Source organism: Condylura cristata, unplaced genomic scaffold, assembly GCF_000260355.1.
Source record: "Condylura cristata isolate star-nosed mole 26May11 unplaced genomic scaffold, ConCri1.0 scaffold00013, whole genome shotgun sequence".
Lineage (NCBI taxonomy): Eukaryota > Metazoa > Chordata > Mammalia > Eulipotyphla > Talpidae > Condylura > Condylura cristata.
This window is the reverse complement of record NW_004567114.1, coordinates 18,630,024-18,649,768: the sequence shown is the minus strand read 5'-3', so window position 1 is coordinate 18,649,768 and position 19,745 is coordinate 18,630,024. Positions and strand designations below refer to the sequence as shown.

The following is a 19,745-nucleotide window of genomic DNA, read 5'->3' as shown; positions in this document are numbered from 1 at the left end:
TGAGAGTGTTTGGCTATGTTTTGCCCTTTCATTTGTTTGAAAATAAATATTAGATTAGTTTGTGAGGGTCCAGAAAGTCCTAGTGGAAAATCTGATAGCAATTGCATTGTAATGATGAATGAATGCCCTGCTCACCCGTGTTCCCCCTGGAAGAAGCTCAAGAGATGCAGAAGGAGTGTCTGATGAATGTCTCCAAAGCACAGCTTAAAAAATTAACATTCGATAAATAGAGGTCAACGAACGAATGAAGACAAATGATAACTAAGATAAATCAGCACATTCTTATCATTCAGCAACTCCGGGCAAATTTTTTCCTCACCTGTTTGTTCTAATACTTTCAAAACTCACAAACCCACAACACATTTTCCACGGAACACAAATCTATGACCTATTTGAAAAGCCTCGTGAAAACAAGAAGATTCCGTGTCTGCAGACCAGGTAACTTAACAAGGCCAAACGAGAGGTAAAGTGTCGGGGACGCTGTCAGCCTCCCCGCGTGGAGTGGTCCAGCGCGACCGCGGAGATTCTTTGGCCGGTGTCCAAGCGTTTGGCGGAACCTAGAAGAACTACAAGTCCCGGCAGGCCGCGCGGCAACTCGGCTCAACCAGGCGCGAGCAGGGGGTGGAGATGAGCAAAGTTCCCTGCGAATCCCGGGCCACCTGGCTGCGGCGGGTAGTCGGCCTGGGTTCTGCTTCCCTGGGGGTGAGTAGGGCTAGCCCCCCGGGAGGCGGGCGCCCCGAGGCCGTTCAGCGCGTGCAGCGCGCCAGCGTGGGGGCAGCGTGTGGACGCTCAGGGCTCCCGCCCTGTTCAGGCTGCTGCTGCGGCCGCCGGAGCCGGGACGGAACACCGGACTGTGACCTTGTCACCCGGGCCCGGCGCGCGGCCACGTGCACGGGGTGGCTGGCAGTGCCCCGCCCCTCAGCGGTGACTCCAGTCTGGCTCTCCAGGGGGCGGAGGCGTGGGCTGGCGACTGGTGGCGCAGGCCTGCGGGCAGGTAGGGCCGGAGCTGGTGAGGGCAGCAGGTGCTCACCCCATGCCCTCACCCTTTCGGTCTCTGGGCGCGGGCGGGCGGGATGTAGCGCAGGCGGCCTGGACTGGGCCTGTTCTGGGTGAGAGCCGCTGGCCACTTAGAGGTTCCTGACTTCTGAGCGTGCGTTATCTTCATTCAGCACCTTGCAGAACCTGTGCTTCAGATTTGCACAATAAATTGGTGCTCGGACAGCCCAAGTGTGCCGAACTTTAGAAGACTCCCCAGGTTAAGTCGCATTTATTTTTTTTACCAATTAGGAAGTCAACTCAAGGATTGATCCATCACCTCTATGATGCTTGGCACACAGGAAGTAGTGTAGTGCTTGGGTGCTCAGGAAGTAGTTGCCACGTTGAAGTGAATTAGACTTTTCCTGCCTTCACACATTTTCGTTGAACATTTTCTTATTGCAATGTCCTCAGACTTCAGTTTGCACGAGAATCACCTGGACTCTGCATAGACTCCTCGACCTCAGCCCCAAAGTTTCTGCTTTAGTAGGGCTGCGGTAGGGAGCAAAAATTTCCTTGCCAACATGCTCTTACAGAGGTCGATGCTGCTGGGGGGGGGGGGACCTCACTTTTGAGTGTCACTGTAATAGGCAAAAAAAAAACAAAAGCAAAAAAACTTGAAAGCGCCAACATTTCACATCCAGATATGGGCCACTTTGCCATTTTGCCAGTTTAACCTCTTTATCTGTAGTAAACACGTACATAAGACTTCTTCAAATGTCGCTCCTCTCCTTATTACTTTATAGACAGATTTCCATTAGTCCATCTTTGTGTTATTTTTCCAGAGTTACACCATATAATAAGTTATTTGTTTGGCTATTTTTCTTCTGTTTTTAAAAGATCCACCTATTTATGCATACAAGAACTGGGGTACAGGCCAGAGATTCAGGGGGTGAGAGGATTCACCAGAGACAGAATGGACAGAGTGGGGAGCAGAACAGGCAGAATCACTGAAGTACACTGCTGAGGGGAGCAGTGGGAAGGCCAGGAGCGGTCTGCCTTGCCATATGGGTCACCTCTCTGGCTAGGGATAGAACTCCCGCTGAACTGAAGCTTTGGATAGCTTCACAGTGCTGTGCCCTAACCCACTGTACCATCAGGGAGGGCCCTGGCAATTTTTCAACAGCCCTGGCAGATAAGAGATTTGACTTCCACTGGGAGAGTTAGCGTATTATTCCGTTCTGACATATACTTAGTTTCTTGTTGGACAAATGACCTATAAAATCCTATAAAATGAAAATAGGACTTGGTTCAGGCATCTATTCACCTTTGCTCTCAGAATCAGCCTTCTGGGTTTAGATTTCCATGTCTGAGGGACCCCAGTGACCCACTCTGATGCTCACGCTGCTTGTTCTCCTTCACCCTTGGTTGGAGCACCTATACTCAAGATCCAGCTTCATCACTTAGGTATCCCTGTGAAGTTTCTTACCTTTTCTGGAATGCCTGTCTTTACCTGTGGGTGGGGTTCTAACAGTATGCCCCTGGAATGTGGCTGTACAGGTAGAGTATAAACAGATGTGACTAGGCCCTCCCTGGTGGCGCAGTGGGTTAAAGTGCAGCACTCCAAGCTAGTGGCAGCCGCCTCAGTGTGAGTTCGATCCCGGGCCTTGAGCTGATCCACATGGCATAGCAGACCTCTCCTGTCTTGCCTGCTGCTCCCCTCAGCAGTGTACTTTGTCATATCTGTCTGTTCTGCTCCCCACTCTGTCTCTGGTGATCCTCTCACTGCCCCTGCACTTCTGGCCTGTACCCCAGTTCTGTATGCATAGATAAATAAATCTTAAAAAAAAAAACAACAACAGATGGGGCTGTCCCTGCCCCTTTGGAAGCTCGCTGACTCGGTACCTGTTGTTTATCCTTTGCACCCAGTTTTCCATTATTCTCCTTAATATCTCTTTTTACAGGATGAACTGAACGGAGAATTTCTGTTCCTTGCCTGAGTGAGATTTATTTCCTCCATTGATTCTGGGAAGTGGGCATTAGTCAGAAATTCCTTTATTTAACCAATATTGATTCAAGCACTTTCTGGGCATCAGACACTAGGAAAGGCAGCGTGATTACATTTGGAGGCATTCCTACCTGCGAGGCTGCTTAGGCCGACTCCATGGGTCCTGGGTGTTAGCTCAGCATCTTTCCAGACTTGAGACCTGACGATATCATCCTCTTTGATTGTTTTATACATGTCAGTAATCTGGTTTTCCTGAACATCGGAACTCTCTCTCTGAGAGTAATGTATTGTTGGGTCTCTTCCAGTCTTGGGAGCAGACCAGCAGAAGTTACACTCATATTCTAATAGTCTATCTAGGAAATGGGAGGAGGCTGAGGTCACTTAATGGGCCTAAAGGCATTAGAGCCTTACGTGCCTTTCTTTGTGTCTATTTTTATCTGTGTACCAAGCCGGGCAATGTGATTGAAGACTTACTAGCCCAGAATGTGGCATGGGGAGGGGCCCATGGATGAAAGGTAACTGAAAAGGCTTAGTCACTTATTGGCCCCATGAACATTAAGTGCTTGGTTCCTCATTTAGTTCTGCTGGGGGTGGATATTTCATTTGACTATCAACTTCCCGACTCTCCTGTTACTTGTTTCATATCCTGCCGGTGTGTTTCCTGTACGTCAGTGAGATGGATTTCATTGTTATCAATGATTGACAACAACACAGCTCTTATAAACATTTCATAGAGTGGAATTGGTTTCCATTGAGGTGCACTGGTTGATATTGTGCCATGCTGTTGATTTCCAGGGCTCCAAGTAGCGGCTTCCACATGCCAGGCACATCTGGACATGGTAGAGAGCAGTCCCTGCCTACATGACTTGTTTGTTACTTGTGAGCAGAGGACTCAAGTCTGGGAGTCTCTGTCTAAGAGGTCGCTTGCACCAAAGAGATGGGCCCTGGTTATTACGTTGTCACTTACCTGCTGAGCTGTCCAGGCCAGATTACTCACCCTGTCTTCCTTGGTTTCCTCATTTGTACATCGGGATAATAATGTTTGTCTCACCTCTCTGGGTGGTGTGGAATACCTGATGAGATGATGAGTGCACAGGGCTTTGTAAAGGGTACTTATTACTAAAATTATTATCCAATGATGAGGTTACAAGATCTTGGTGGCCTTAGCCCTCCCCACCCCCTACCATAGGCCCTCTACCACAAGAGGTGACCCAGGTGAAAGTCAAAAAGGCAAGTAAACAGAAGAGGACAGGTGATTCATTAGCAAAGGGTTTAATAATGAAAGGTGTTTTTCTTCCACTGACACGTTTCATGGCTGACAGGGTCTTTTAAAAATCCCCCGAGGGAAGCAACTCATTTACATGTTAAAGACTCACTGACACCTTATGGAAAACTCAGCTCTGGTCTATTTAGACACAGCTTGGCTCCTATATCATCTATTTTATGTTTTTCAATTTCCACTTCTTTTATTACTGAGGACATTTGCATAGCTGCTGGGCTTTGGGAGTTGTGTCTGCTTCACTGCAGCTTCCTTACCAAGGGGTGGCTTTGAGGGGAGGGTTGGCTTCTGTGCCTACGGAGACAAGCCTGGAGGATGGAGCAACAGGAGGATGGGGTTCAGGGGAAGCAAGGACTGGGAGGCCATCCTGAGGGTGCCAGGGGCTGTTCAATTGTTGGTCTTGGATATGTGTTGCTGGCTCTGCACAGGCTGCATGGGGCATGGTATATCCATTGACTCATTCAACAGATGCATTTGGAGCACCTACTATGTGCTAAAGCAGGTTTGGCAAATTACTGCCCAGGGGCCAGATCTGGTTCCACTATTCACACTGTATGTTGTCTCTGAGGGGCCTTTGCCTTAGGCTGTGATGCAGCCTTGAGGTTGCATCTCAGTATATGGAGTTTGCACATCCCTCAGTGGGCATTTAGGTGGTTTCCATGTCTTGGTTATTGTGAATAGGTTTTTCTGAGTTAGTATTTTCATATTCTGATAAATACCTAGGAGAGGTACTTCTAAGTCTTAGAGGAATTTGTGTGTTTCCAACAGCACTAGGGTGATCGTTTTTGCAGGTGTTCCTCAGGCTGTATTTTAGAAATGTTGGTGTAGGAGAGGAAAAGCAGGAGAAGCGTAAAAGATATTGAGTCCAGAAAAAGTCAAGAAAGGAGAGGAGAGCCCTCCCTGGTGATGCAAGGGGTTAAAGCGCAGCACTGCAAGCTGGCTGCAGCCACTTCAGTGCGAGTTGGATCCAGTCCCAGAGGTGACCCACATGGCGCAGCAGACCTCTCCTGACCCACTTGCTGCTCTCCTCAGCAGTGTACTTAGTCCATCTGCCTGTTCTGCTCCCCACTCTGTCTCTGGTGAATCCTCTCACTGCCCCTGCACCTGTACCCCAGTTCTGTATGCATAAATAAATATATCTTTAAAAAAAAAGAGGAAAAGAAACAACAGGTAGGCAAAATAGAAATTATGGAGAACAGTAGAATGAAAGCCAAATAAAAGTTATAGTGAATGCGAGAAGAAATAAATGTATGCTGTTAAGGGAAAGAGAATAAAATGTGAAGGAATGGAAAACAAGATGTACCTGTGGTTCCTTTAAGAAAAATCTTGGCTGTGTTATGAAGCCTGAGTCAACAGCGACTTTAATGAAATGAAGGTAAGGTAGCTTGTAGCGTTAGTTTTATAGAAGCAGTGGTACAGAGCAGGGAGATGACGCCGTGGCTAGAACCAGAGCAGAAACATACAGGTGACCACCGGAATTTTCCTGCCGCATCTGTGCAGGTTCGCACCTGCTCTTGTGTGGTGGTGCCCACCACCTGGGTGGGGCTTCTGCCTGACCACTGTAGCTGCTGTTGAGAATTCCAGGCTGCTAATGCAGGCCCTAGGGGTTGGGTGCAGCCACCAGTGGACTGAGCTGTATGAAGAGGGCAAGGAAGCCTGCTGCCCCACTGGTGGGGAAGCGAAGTTTGCTGAAACAGACCAAGTGGGCCGGAGAACACAGAACCCCTTTGAAGCATCCTGCAGGAGTGTGTGAACAAAGCAGCAGCCTCATGATGTTTGCCCTCAAGCTTGCAGCCTAGATGGGGAGCAGTCTGTTTGACCTGAAATGAGTATTTTGAAAGTCATCTGGATGTGGAGGGTTACCTGGCTACTTGGCCAGTTGCCATCTTGGCTGCAGCCTGACCGCTTCTGACCTGGGTAGGTAGGGCTCAGGACAATATTGTAATATCACAGTGTCTCGGTTGGCACCCATGGCCTGGGGGTCCTAAAATAGCACCCTTGGTCTCATATTTGTCACCCTTCCTATTGCCCTCTCTGATGGTCTTCTTAGCACTTAATTCCACCTGACAGTCTACTAGGTTAATATATTATGTGTCTGCCTGTTATCTGCATCCCTGCTAGAGTGGCAGTACCATGTGGGCAATAACTCTGTTTTGTCCCCTTTCTCCCCAGTGCCTAGAACAGTGCCAGGCACTGTTGGAGTAAGAATGACCTTGAGAGTTGACCTGTGCCAGACACTGTGCTAGGCATTTTATATATACAATCTCATTGTATCCTAATAACTTTGAGGTGAGTATCATCCAGTTTTACAAGTGAGGAAACAGGCTCAGCCAACCTATCAAGTGGCAGAGCCTGGCTTTGAATGCTATTCCGACTGCCAACCTCTTAGCCGTTCCTCTTTCTCTGCTTTCCTTCTGTAGGATCTGGGGCCATGGCCAGAAGGGCTGTCAGACTTGCTTCGTGGACCAGCATGGCCCTTGCCGCCTCTGGCTTCTACCTCTACAGCAACAAGTACTTGGACCCTAATGACTTTGGGGCTGTCAGGGTGGGCAGAGCAGTCGCTACGGTAGGTTTTTCTCATTGGGGATGGCAGAGGAACCGCAGTATTACTGCAGGTGTGCATACTTGTGGCAGGTGGACACACTAATAACACACCTGGAGATGCACCCTTATGTGTGTGCAGACCCCTCTATGTAGTTGCACAGGCATGGATGTGCACCCTCCCGCACCTGTATTCCTTCTGTGCATGACCTCTGCCATGCCTTCCTGGAGCTAAACAGATCGATTGCCCTGGGTCTCTGTGCCGAATCCTTTACATTTTAGGTTTCAGGAAAACTTGGTCTCTCTCTAATGAACTAGTGTGAATGGTTCTAGCCAGGGCTCATACTGAGAAGTTCTGGGCCTAGGAGAACTTTGGGGATCTCCACTGATCTCCATGCTGGGAATCCAAATTGAAATTTGATGGGTGGAAGTTTTCTCCAGCTGCTCATGAACTCTGGTCTTTGTGATCGTGTCCTCGGCTGAGAGCAAATCTCCCAGACATTCCTATAGATTTGCCCTGTTGGTGGATAAATTGCCACTTGCTTCCCTTTGCCACTTCTTTCTCCTTTGCACTGCAAGATGAACACATCCTCCCTCCCTGATGTTGATATGTTCTGATGCAGAGTCCCTTTGGGTTATTGTCTAACCCCATTGCAGGTGTTTGTACTTGTATCAGGTGGCTACACTAATAACACACCTGGCTATACATCCTTACATGTGCAAAGGTCCCTCTGTGTGGTTTTCTTAGAATTCAGTGTCATCAAATCTCCCTAGCCTTGCTTAGTGGGGATACCTGTCCTTGAGGGTAAACCAAGTCATAGAATGAAGACAGATCAGTGCATAGACAGGCCATGGGATAGGAAAGAATCCCCAAGCATTTACTGAGGGAAGCTTTGTCTTAAATTGTCTCAGCCACAGAAATGAACTGATTGAGGCCATTTGGGCCACAAAAAACATCTGTGACTCAGGTGACCACTACAATAGGACTCCCATGGGCTGGGGGTCAAGATGGGTGCTGGGGGGAAAGAAGGGTTTGCTGGAATCTTAGGGATTTGAATAGTCAGAAGGGCAGGGGAGGCATTAACCAGCTACTAGCCTGTGTATTCTTTAAAGGCCAGGGCTTTGGTCTCAGTCAGCCCGGTGCACCTCTCAGTGACCAGGCCTTGCTTTTGGTTGGCCTCTGACAAGTCTATATCAAATGGAGTAGGGCTTTGGGGTGCAGACAAAGGAACGGACCCCTCTCAATACCAGCCTTGTTGATTAGAACATCATTCAACTTCTAGGGGCCCCAGTTACTTAGCTCTACAAAGGCAGGTGTGGGCAGGTTAATCCAGGGCTCCTCCATGGCCGAGTTAACCTGGGAGCCTGTAATCTGACTCTCCAAGGAAAAGGGGACTTCTGGAGTTTTGTTCAAGGGACCCCGAATTAGAATTTATGCTCTTAGAGCAAAGCTTCATGTGAAATGATACTGCTTTGTGAAACAGAGCGTTGGGAAAGCTTATCCAGCAGCATTCATTCAGCTATTCAGTATTTACTGAGCATTTCCACATTTGCCGATAAAAGGTGCTGGGTGTATGATGACAATAAATAGGAAGGACAATCCCTTACAAAGCTAAAATTCTAGCAAAGAGGAGTTCAGTTCATAAACGAGGAAACAAATGAACAAGGTAATTTTGGGTGGTGACTTTTTATGATAAATAGTTGAGGGTTCTTGTTGGGTAGTGGCAACTTTACATTGGGGCCCTCTGCAGAGCCCTTTGTGCAGATCCCTGATGATGGAAGAACCCGTCCAGGCTACTATCCGGGGCAGGGCATCTTAGGGGTGGACTGTACATCTCCTGACCCGCAGCCTGTGTCTGGCGTTTGCAGCTGAGGGCTTGGGCAGGGGGTTATTGTTTCATGTCTGGCATTTAATCTTCTTCGCTGATTCACAGACGGCAGTTATCAGTTATGACTACCTTACCTCTCTGAGGAGCGTCCCCTACGGCTCGGAGGAGTACTTGCAGCTTCGATCAAAGGTAAATGTGGAACTCACCTGAGCCAGAGAAGGACCAGGTGAATCCCGAAGTGGCCCACAAAGCCGGATTATCCAGCCAGTTTCCTGTGTGCCCGTAGAGCAGCATGGTGGGGTCAGAGGCTGGAGCTTGGCAGGAAGAGGGAGGAGCAACTCTTCCTTCACTGGCCGGTGTGTTAGTGCTGATGTGCCGGGGTGTCAGGCAGACATCAAGCTGCATCCCTAGGCAATGAGGTTATTCTGCAAGGTGCTTTTGGGGAGGCTGGTGTGCGTTTCTGGGGAGCACGAGTGTCTGGGGTGACTCAGAGGGATACCTCAGCTGCTTTCCAGGCTGCTGGACCAGGCAAAGCTCAATTTTCAAAGAGGTCACTTGCTTTTCTCTCCTCTGAAGGCTGGGTGGAGCCGTCAACTCCACACTCTGTCCTCACTCGAAACGGGGTATTTGATTTTGATGCTCTAGTGAGATGGCCTGGAGAATTGGGGCATCAAGCACAGGGTCTTTTGGTTGGATGTCAGTTGAATTTGGAGCACTTGTAGATACCTAAGTTTCATCCAGAGACAGACTTAGGACACATCTGTGTCTGTTTTTGCTCAGCATAAAACTTTGCCCCTTAGAACATTCCTAGTCATTTTTCTGCACTCAGCTTAAACTCTCCTCTGTGATACACTCCTTCTCAATCATCTGGGATGGAATAATTCATTAAAAAATTTATTTAAACTTTTCCTTATTCAAACGTTGGCCATTAACAAAATTGGAGAGAACAATATGGTGAAACCTTATGGGGATATGTCATTCAGCTTCAGAAATTATTAACACTTTGCCAATCTTGTTTCATCTGTTCCCTTCTTCATCTATTCACTCATTTCTTTATTATTACTTTTTACTGAAGTATTTAAAAGTAAATCTTAGGCATCATTTATCTTATCTGTAAAGACATCAGTATGTACCTCTGATAAAGGCCTTTTAAACAAAATATAATTCCTAACAAAATTAACTGTAATTCCTTAATCACCACTAATAATTAGTCCATATTTAAATTTCTCTTTGCCCAAAAATGTCTTTTCACAGTTAGTTTATTCAACTCTAGATCTAAATAAGGTAACTATATTCTGTCATTTGGTTGACATTTCCTAAATCTTGTAAAATCTTTAACATTTCTCCTCCTTTTCACCCCACTTCTTTTTAATAGCTACTTGCTTGTTGAAGAAACCAAATCATTTATCCTGTAGAGTTTTCCGCATTCAGGATTTGGCTGATTACATCCTCAAAGTGTCATTTAATGGGAAATAGATTCATATGGTACACAATTCAGAATATATAATATTTAAACATACGAAATGATCCTTCTATCCTGTCCCTCAGGTACCCTATTTTCCTGCCTGGAGGTGATCATTATTTCTGTGTCTCCTTCAGAGATAACTTCTTACTTGAATATAATCACTCTGTCTTCTTTATTTCTGCCACAGATGATAGTTGGTTATATGTCTTTCTCTCCCTGTAGGCTATCAGTTTTTTTTTTTTATATCGGGGATCAGGTCTTTTTTGTATGTTCTTCCTTGAGCAATGATGCTTAGGATGGAGTCAGTTTAATGCTGATTCAGTTCCAGGCTGCACCCCGCTAGTTCCTTGCCTTGGGAGAGGGCCTAGAAGAGTGTAAGTTTTGTCATCAGCATAATCTGCCATTTTCCTCGTCTGTGGACTAGAGAAAGTTATATTACTTACTGAGGAGTATGTAGCTAATATCAGAGACTGTGCCTCGTGAAATGTAAAAGCAGCTATTACAACAGGTATCAGGAATAAATCAGATGTGTACAACAAGGTCTTCTTTGTGAGGACAGAGATTGGTCCATGTTGTGTATTTCCATGTCTGTCGCACCTACAGCAGTACCCAGATACAGTAGGTCCTGAAAAACAGGTTTGTTGAATGTGTGAAAGAAGTGTGAGTTTGTAGTGAAGAATCTGAAGCTTAATACTTCCTGCACCCCTTTTTCCATCTGCCCTCTGCAGAGCAGGCAGGATGGGTGTCGTGAAGACAATCGTCCTTCATGTGTAAGTCATCTGAAAGGCAGCAGTTCCGCAGCTCCTGGAGAAGTTGACAACTTTGGGAGATGCAGTAAGGAAAGTGCAGACTGGCATTTGACAAGAGGGCAGCTTGTCGTGGCTGGCACCGATAGCGGGTGGAGGCAGGTCCTTGGGAGTTACGCCTGGGCGGGGGGGAACAAGCTGGCACTGAAGAGCCCGACTAAATACTGCAGGAGTGTGCTCTTCCATCAGAACCCTTATCCATTCTCGTCCTCGTGACTGATAAAGGAGTGAGTGAAGGGTAAAACATAATTACCCTACCTGTCAAGCCCGTGTCCCCAGGTCCCAGAGTACACCAGCGAGGGGAGATGAGCTCGGCAGGCAGTGATGTCGAGAAGACTTTCAAGGTTGGTGCTCAGATGCCTGGGATCCCAGTGACTCAGCTCATCAGGCGAGGGTGGGAGCCTTGGTGCAGGAGCGTGCTCTGGAGGCCCAGAGGCACTTTGTTAGGCTGCTGAGGGGATGGGGCAGGGCCCAGATGCTTTGGCAAACCAGACTCCCAGTGCCCAGGATGCTTGAAAACAAAGATGTGGGTAGCCTGGCCTGTCCATCAAGAGTCATGGCTGGTGCAGACATCCAGGCAGTAGACTGGGGGAGGCAGGACTTAGTTGATTCTCACTGAGGGCTTGGGGTACAGTGGACATAATTTTGCAGCTCAGGACCCATTCTCGTTTTGAGGAACAGCATCATTTGGGGAACCACACCCATCTCATGTATACACTATGAAATTTCAGTGTGTGTATACCTGCAGCTCCAAGGGTGGGTGTGTGACTCAGCCCTTCATTGGAGTCCATTCCTCGGACCCTAGGGATTGATTCAGGGATGGCTGATGAGCACCAGTTCCAGGTCACCTTGGGGGAATAGTAGCTCTGTCTTTTCTACCTGCTTAGCTAAGCTGCTGTCAGCCATTTTCCACCATGAAGGGACAGCCAGTATTGCAGAGAGGTGTTTCCTTTTACTGGTCTAGCTGAGGCTGAAGCTGGACAGGACTTTTTGGTTACGTGTGCCATGAACTGCTCTTTTTGATTAAATTGGTTTTAGTTCGGTTTTGTCACTGCAACCAAATGTGTCCTAATAACACTGGGGACTTTTGGAAAAGCATACTAGATCTTGTAGGATAATTAGAGTTTTGTTAGGTCACAGAAGAACCAGTAATTCAAGGGAAGAAATGAAGTCCCAGAAATTTGGGGTTGTAGAGAGTGAGGACGGTGTGGGATGGTGCTGTGTAGAAATTGGGTCGTTTTCAGCCTAGAGCCAGGACCTCAGGTCTGCCACCATGCTCTGCTTCCTGTGTGCTAAGTGATGGCCTTTATCCAGCTGAGTTTATAAGAATAGAGACGAGAAGCTTAATTAAACACTGGATTCCTTAATCCAGGCAGAGCACAAGGGTTTTCTAGATGGCTCTGGCTTGTTCACTTTAATGAGCAAGTTAATGATTTTTCTATTTTCCTTACTTTCTACATTTGTTCATTGGAATTCTATAGGAAAAAGCCGTCCCTGCTCCCGTAGTTAACTGTTTTTATCAGTATGGACTCATGGGTATTTATTTTATTCACTAGGTTATAGTCAAAGTAGCTATTATTGCTCACGTTGTTCCAGCGTTGGCCATTGGAAACCCCTTCATGTTGATCCTGGGCCCTCTTTATGTCCCCATTACTTTTTGGAGACTGATCCTCACTTTCAGTAGATGCATATTGCTAGAAGTTGCCATTGTTCTCCCAGGAGACAGAGCTGGGACATACACACATCTAAACTTACGCCTGCACTCTCTATCTGCTTTTATCTGTCTGTCCATCTGTCTATCTATCTTTTGATCTATAAAAACAAGTTCATACTACGATGTAGTTCCAGCCTGTGGGATATTAATTCAAGAGTTTGAATATTTTAGCCTGTTCCTTACATGTAACTTATTTCTCAGACAGTTGGAAACCTGCCTCTTCTTATCTGTATTTACTTATTTGTTCAATCCTGGTGTACCCCCAAGTAGTTGAGATCCCCAAGGCACAGAGGAGCAGAGAGTGGCCGGTGGTGGATAAGGTTGAATGAATTAAGGGGCATCTGAGCTGAGTGTGGAAAGGCGGGTAAGTATGAAACCTGGAACATTGGGAACAAAGTAACTTTGAGGGAGGTTGATATACAACATTTTGGAGATTGTAAGAAACAGAGGTGGGTTCAGTGATTTTGGAGACTAAGGTTTGGTGAGTAAAGGGGCACATTGGCAAATAGATTTAGAACTAGGTCTGGACTGAAGACTTTTGTACGCCACAGACAGTAGGGAGCCATGCGTAAAGTTTTTTTTTTTTTTTTAAAGATTTATTTATTTGTGCATACAGAACTGGGGTACAGGCCAGAGACTCAGGGGTGGTGAAAGACTTCACCAGAGACAGAGTGGGGAGCAGAATAGGCAGATCGATGAAGTACACTGCTGAGGGGAGCAGCGGGCGGGTCAGGAGAGGTCTGCTGCGCCATGTGGTCACCTCTGGGGCAGGCGGGACTCAAACTCATGCGGAAGTGGTTTCAGCTTCTTAGTGCAGTGCTTTAAACAGCTGCGTCACCAGGGAGGGCCACCATGAGTAAAGTTTATTAAGCCTTTAGGGAATAAGAATGCTTAAAATAATCACTTAATTGATGTGTTTTGAGCTTTTAATTTATTTTTTTCTAGATAGTTTTTATTACATTTATATGTTTTGCATTTGGATTGTGTTCATTTTACTTTTTTAAAGATTTATTTATTTGTACATACAGAACTGGGGTACAGGCCAGAGGCTCAGGGGCCTCTCACCAGAGATAGAGTGGGGAGCAGAACAGGCAGATCTACAAAGTACACTGCTGAGGGGAGCAGTGGGCGGGCCAGGAGAGGTCTGCCACGCCATGTGGTCACCTCCCGGGCAGGCGAGAATTGAACTCATGCAGAAGTGGCTTTAGCTTCTCAGTGCAGTGCTTTAACCCACTGCGCTACCAGGGAGGGCCTCATTTTACTTCTTTTTAAAATTTTTTTTAATATGATCATTACATCATCTTTCATTTTTGTACAGTGTATGATTTCCCTGTGAAATTCGCACCACCAATTCACCCTTGCACCATCACCATAGTCCCTGTGTTGAGTTTTTACTTTATGCTAGACGATGAGTATGTGTGTGTGTGTGTGTGTGTGTGTGTGTGAGAGAGAGAGAGAGAGAGAGAGAGAGAGAAAGTCCACATATGACATTTCCTTCCTTAATCAGAGTCCTAATCTAAGAGACTTTGGCTGCTCCTGTGACTGGCATGCTGTAGATGAGTCCAGTTGTTTGTCACTGAGTGGGTCACTGGGCTGCTGTGGCACCAGATGCCTCAGGTCAGCACTGAGCAAGTCACAGCACTAATTCATACCCACACAGCGCAGTGGTTCTTGTAGTACTTGATAGCTGGGCTTGTGGGGTCATGATGAATACTCTTTTCCTCTTTGCCTGAGAAGCAGAACCAAGGAGATGTAGAACTCTGCCTGGGAGAGATCAAAATATTGGCTTTATTTCTGGTAAATGCTGGGCTGGAGCCTGTGGCTTGGGTATCCGAGTGAGTGGGTTTGTTAACTTCACTCCTGGACTGATGGACTTATCTCCCTGAGCACACACTTGGCAGGACAAGCTGCTCTGTCTGGGTGGGGGTGGAGCCCTGGTGAATGCCAGGGCTCTGCAATGCTCAGATCCCTAAAGGGCAGGAGAGAGAAGGGCAAGCTGGGTGAGCTGTTTCTTTTCCAAACTCACCAACCAGTGGTAACTCCCCCTCCCTCAAAGTGAGAAGGAGGAAGGAGAGGTCAGGAGCCTTGGCCCTCTGATGGGGCCCCCTCTGTGTGTGGCACGAAGCTTCGGGTACGAGGCCTACCTGTAGGACTTACCAGAATAGGGAGTCGGTATAAATTTGCTCTAAGAGCCTTCTGTGGCCGTGAAGTTCTGCTGACCTTTACACTTGATCGCTCCAATCCCAGAGTTCATTTTAGCCTTCCTCTGCTTATGTGTAACTTTTCTCCCATAACAGGTGCAGAGACACAGGCTACTTTGGGCTTGAGGGTGGGGTTACAATTCTAGCATTATGAAATTTGCATTGAAAGGGCGGATTCACACGTAGGGAGCTTTGGGGGAAAAGAAACCAGTGGATACTGGGCAGAAGAGTAGCATAAGGGACTAAGTTTGAGATGAAGGCTCATTTGTAGTCATTCCATTGAATTTGGCAAAGACACCTCAGGCTAAAAGACGTCTTTGGTCGAGGACGCTGTAGTAGAGATATGGAGTTGGAGGCCTGGAAGGCTGATGTGCTCTCTGCCTTTCCCTCTCTCCTGCAGCTTTGTGGCAAGTCCCTGGCCGTGCTGATCTTGCCCAGAGTCCTCTGCAGTTAATGCTCGTTTGTCCCCCGCTGTGGCCACTTCCAGCTTGGTGGCAACACCAAGTCAGATAGAAAGTAGAACCAGAGATGCCAACTTGCTGTTGCTGGGGCCGCTGCCCCCTTGCACTGCCCCTGCAGGCCTGAGCCCTGGGGCTGTGCTGCTGGGCTGCTTTGGGAAACCAGGGCAGGGGAAGAAGGGCCACAGAGGCCTTTCCTCATTTAACCAACCAACTCAACAGACTCCTCCACCCTCTCCCCCCAAAGGAATCAGTAGATTCAGCTCTTGCCTTGGGAAAGGATTGCAACACAAGTATTTGGAGCAACTGCCAGTTTGGAACATAACCAAAGATAACCATAGTAGCCGTTTAGTGAATGCTTGAGAATTCTGTAGCATTTTCAAGATCTATTGCTCTAGGAGGGGAACTGTAGTAATGCCTGACTCCGTAGGAATATTCTCTGAAACCTGGAGTTCTCCCTGGCCAAACCAGGGCATGTCTTCCATTCTCCCATCTGTCTATTGTGTTGACCGGCACTGGCCGAGCAGGCCGTGTGCCAGGGCCTGTGTGAAGCTCCAGGCCGTAAGGGGATCTAGGACCTGATCTGCTCCCTCTGCTTGCTCACGGCCCAGCGAGGGAGGCAGGTGTGAGATCACTGGTGGCAGGAGGATTGATTTGTCTTTCCCGCAGCCCTGGCCTCCGACAGCAGCTCGTTCCCCTGTGGGAGGAGGGTGGGAGCTCGTGCCTCTCCCAGCCTGGGCAGGCTGCCTCTGGGTTAGTGGTTTCTAATGATGCCACTGTTCCTCTGCAAGCACAGTGTTGCCAGCCCGGCGCGGAAGCTTGTGGTGAGTTTTCACACACCTGGTCCCGCAGACCCTCTTGCTGCTGCTGTTTGTCATCATCGAACATTGGCCTGAAGTTTTCTGCATAGAGGAGGGAAATTGAATTCTTGCTGTCTTGGTGACTGGCTTTCTCAGAGTTTGTGATAATTTCTGCAGAACCATGAGCTGCATTTAATTTCTTCTGACTGGGTCATCTGAGGACCCGGCCTCAGAAGTAGGGAGACGGAGTCTGTGATGCAACCATACACCTCCATCTCAGACTTTTGCCTATGCGCACCTTACTGCGTGTTGCATTGCAAATCTGTGCAACGGTCTGCAGTGGCCTTGACCCTGAAGCCTTTCTGACTTGGGTAGGCTTCCAAAGGAGTGGACTCTTGGGCAGTGTGGTCTGGGGCGGGGCTTGGTGAGGTCCATTCTCATCCAAGGGACCCCTAGGAAAGAGTAGCATAATTCTGACACAGTGTGTTTGTTGCATTGGGCAATCGCAAGATCTCCTTTAACCACACAACAGCCTTATCAGCCTCATCTATAGATAAAGAAACAGAGGCACAGGTTTGTCAATGGCTTGTTCAAGGGCCACAGCTAGTAGCAGGTATGTTCATTTACGATTATGATTAATTCAAGTTGGGTGGTAGTGACTGCAGAAGGTTTTTTTTTTTAGTAAGATTTTGTTTATTTATGCATACAGAAATGGGGTACAGGTGCAGGGGTGGCGAGAGGATTCACCAGAGACAGAGTGGGGAGCAGAACAGGCAGATCGATGAAGCACTCTGCTGAGGGGAGCAGCGGGCGGGTCAGGAGAGGTCTGCCGCGCCATGTGGTCACCTCCAGGGCTGGGATTGAACTCGCACTGCAGTACGCCAACCCGCTGCGCTGCCAGGGAGGGTCCTGTTTATTCTCTTACAGTTCCTGAGTCCAGAAGTCCAAAATCACAGTGCTCACAGACCCTGCTCCTTCGGGACATGCCAGGGAAGAATCCTTCCTTGCTGCTGTGGCTACTGGTGGCCCGGACACTGCCTGTGCCTGCCTCACTGCAGTCTCTGCCTCTGCTTCTCTTCTCTTTCTTCGAAGGACACTTGCCACTGGTTGCGGGGTCTACTTGGGCAGTCCAGGGTGAGCTCACCTGAATTAATTGCATTTGCAGAGACTCTCTTTTCCCAAATAGGTCACAATCACAGGATGGGGGGGTTGTACCCGGGCACATCCTCCCTCCACTGCAGGGTGTCAGAGTCAGCCTCCAAGTTGACTCAGGAGACTGTCCCACCTGTCAGCACTTTGGCTCTCACCTGGATGGTGTGGATTTGCTTGTGTATGCGGAGGGGGGGTGAGTGCAGTTTTGAGTCCTTTGTTGATTCCTGAGAAACCACTCTTTTCCTCCACCTCTCTCTTATCCTTCAGCCCTCTGATTCTCCTGAAAACTTTGGTCTGCTGATCTCCATCGCTGAAATCCTCATGCCTGAATGAGCTCGGCGGCCAGGCCATAGGGGCTAGGAGGTCAGGCCCAGCGGCCTGCATGAGATGCGTCTCTCTTGCCTTAGTAGCCACGTCCCCAAAATGGGGATCGCTAAAATAGCAGGGGTAAATGGAAGGCCATCATATAGCTAATAAAGTTGATGAAAGGCACTCTGCAGCTGCGAGGGTGATCGAGACGCTTGTTAACAACAGTAATAATCGAATCGCCTGTTCTTGATTCCCTGCTTCTCACTGTCTTGGCCCCAAGCAGCTATTTTCTACCAAATTAAAATCCACTCAGCTCCCTTCCTGTCCCTGAATAAAACTACCCTCAAATCTCTTGCCTGTTACGGCAAGACTTTTTAATAGACTTTTCCTTGTAGAACCATGAGACATATGTCCAATTAGCAGAATAACTTCACTTAAATATACAAATAAACTGTTGACTGATAATAGTGGGACATATGTGAGGCTCATTTAAGACAATGCTGTTTGGGAACTGGGGCACCGGCCCCTCTGGCACCCCTAGTCTGTTTCCAGACTGCTTCTTGCCTCCCATCTCCTGCTTATGGGGCAGGTCTTTGTGTCTGCACTGTGGGGTATGGAGGATGTCTCCGTGCTGTGCCTGGTCAGGGTCCAGAGCCCCTGAGCCACTCTGTTCACATGGTCAGCTGTGCAGCCAGCAGGTATGGGCACCTACTGTGTGCCAGCGCTGTACCATGCCTGTCTTGCAGGGTAAGAGGTCATTGACAATCCTTGGCACTCACCCGAAATCTGTTTGATTTGGTCAGGGCCGTGGTCTTTCTGCTGTCTCTGGGCACTCGGACAGTGCCTAGCACTCAACAGGCTCAGTGAGTGTTTTTTTTTTTTTTTTAAATTTTAAATTTTTAGAGATTTTTATTTATTTATGGATACAGAACTGGGGTACAGGCCAGAAGTGCAGGTGCAGTGTGGGGAGCAGAACAGGTCAGCACACTGCTGAGGGGAGCAGCGGGCGGGTCAGGAGAGGTCTTCTGTGCCATGTGGGTCGCCTCCCGGGAAGGCAGGGATCAAACTCATGCGGAAGTGGCTTTAGCTTCTTAGTGCTGTGCTTTAACCCGCTGCACCACCAGGGAGGACCTCAGTGAGTGCTTTTTAGAGAGCTGTTGATGTAAGCAAACAAGGTAATGTCAGCTTGCTGAGTGTCCTAAAAGAAATAAAACGTGGTCATGGGATAAAAAGCTACCTAGCTGGGTTTGGGGAGGTGAAACGAGGAAGGAGCTGGGGAGGACCACTGCAGGGAGAGGCAGGGCGATGGAATGGGGTCCCGAGCTCTGGCTGGGGTGGGGCCTCTACCTGTGGCTCCCAGTGGATGGGCAGCTTCCACAGGGCCTGAGCGTGTTGCTGGGGTATGCTCAGGCTCTGCGCTGAGGTGGGTAAGATGTCTGTGCTGAGTCAGCTGTTGCCCTTGCTGTGGCGATGCCATCCAGGATGGAGATGGACCCTGCATGACACATGAATGACCCCGATTCTCCTGTGCCTACACCCAGAGCCCCAGTGGGGCAGGGAGAGAATGCGGGCCTTCCCTGCCGATGAGGTCTGGTTGCCACCCTGGGTGGAGGGCAGCAGTGATTGTGGGGCAGAGGTGGGAGGTTGGATGGAGTCAGGTATGAAGGGTGGGGGTGGGTGAGGAGTGGTCAGCAAGAACCCACTCTTGACATGAGTAGCCTCGCCAACCCTCCCATCCACCACTGTGGCATTCAGCTTTACTTGCAAAATATAAAATTAAAGATAAAATTAAGAATTTCAAGAGAGCTAATGTACTAGTTTCCTGTTGCTGCAATAATAGTGGCCACTTAGTGGCTTAAAACAATATACATTTATTTTCTTATAGTTCTGGAGGTCAGAAGTCTGAACTGGTTCTCACCAGACTAAAATGAATGAGTCAGCAGGACTGCATTCCTTCTGGAAGCTCTAAGGGTGAATTAATTTCCTTATGTTTCCCAGTTTCTAGAGGCCTCATGCATTCCCCACCTTGAAAGCCAGCCATGGGGACCAAGTCCTGCCATCTTTCTAGTTCTCTTCTTGTGCCTCTTTCACTTCTTCACTTGAAAAAACTTTTGTGAATCCATTGGGCCCACCTAGATAATCCGAGATACTCTCAAGGTCAATGTTAAGCAACCTTAATTTCATCTACAACCTTAATTCCCCTTTGCT

At 48.1% G+C, this 19,745-nt stretch overlaps 1 protein-coding gene across 2 annotated transcripts in view; it reads left to right on the top strand.

Annotated features, from left to right (window-relative positions):
• Positions 1-638: 638 nt before the first annotated feature.
• The window catches only part of ADCK1 (aarF domain containing kinase 1), a 91,431-nt gene continuing 72,324 nt past the window's right edge, over positions 639-19,745 (top strand). The window contains exons 1-3 of one of the 2 annotated variants that reach the window (XM_004682049.2): positions 639-702; positions 6,683-6,828; positions 8,738-8,821. In XM_004682049.2, the coding sequence (XP_004682106.1) occupies positions 6,694-6,828; positions 8,738-8,821 (219 nt within the window). In that variant the 5' untranslated portion in view covers positions 639-702; positions 6,683-6,693. Of the gene's footprint in view, positions 703-925; positions 995-6,682; positions 6,829-8,737; positions 8,822-19,745 lie in introns of those variants that run through there. The other variant, XM_012724310.1, reaches the window with a different exon arrangement.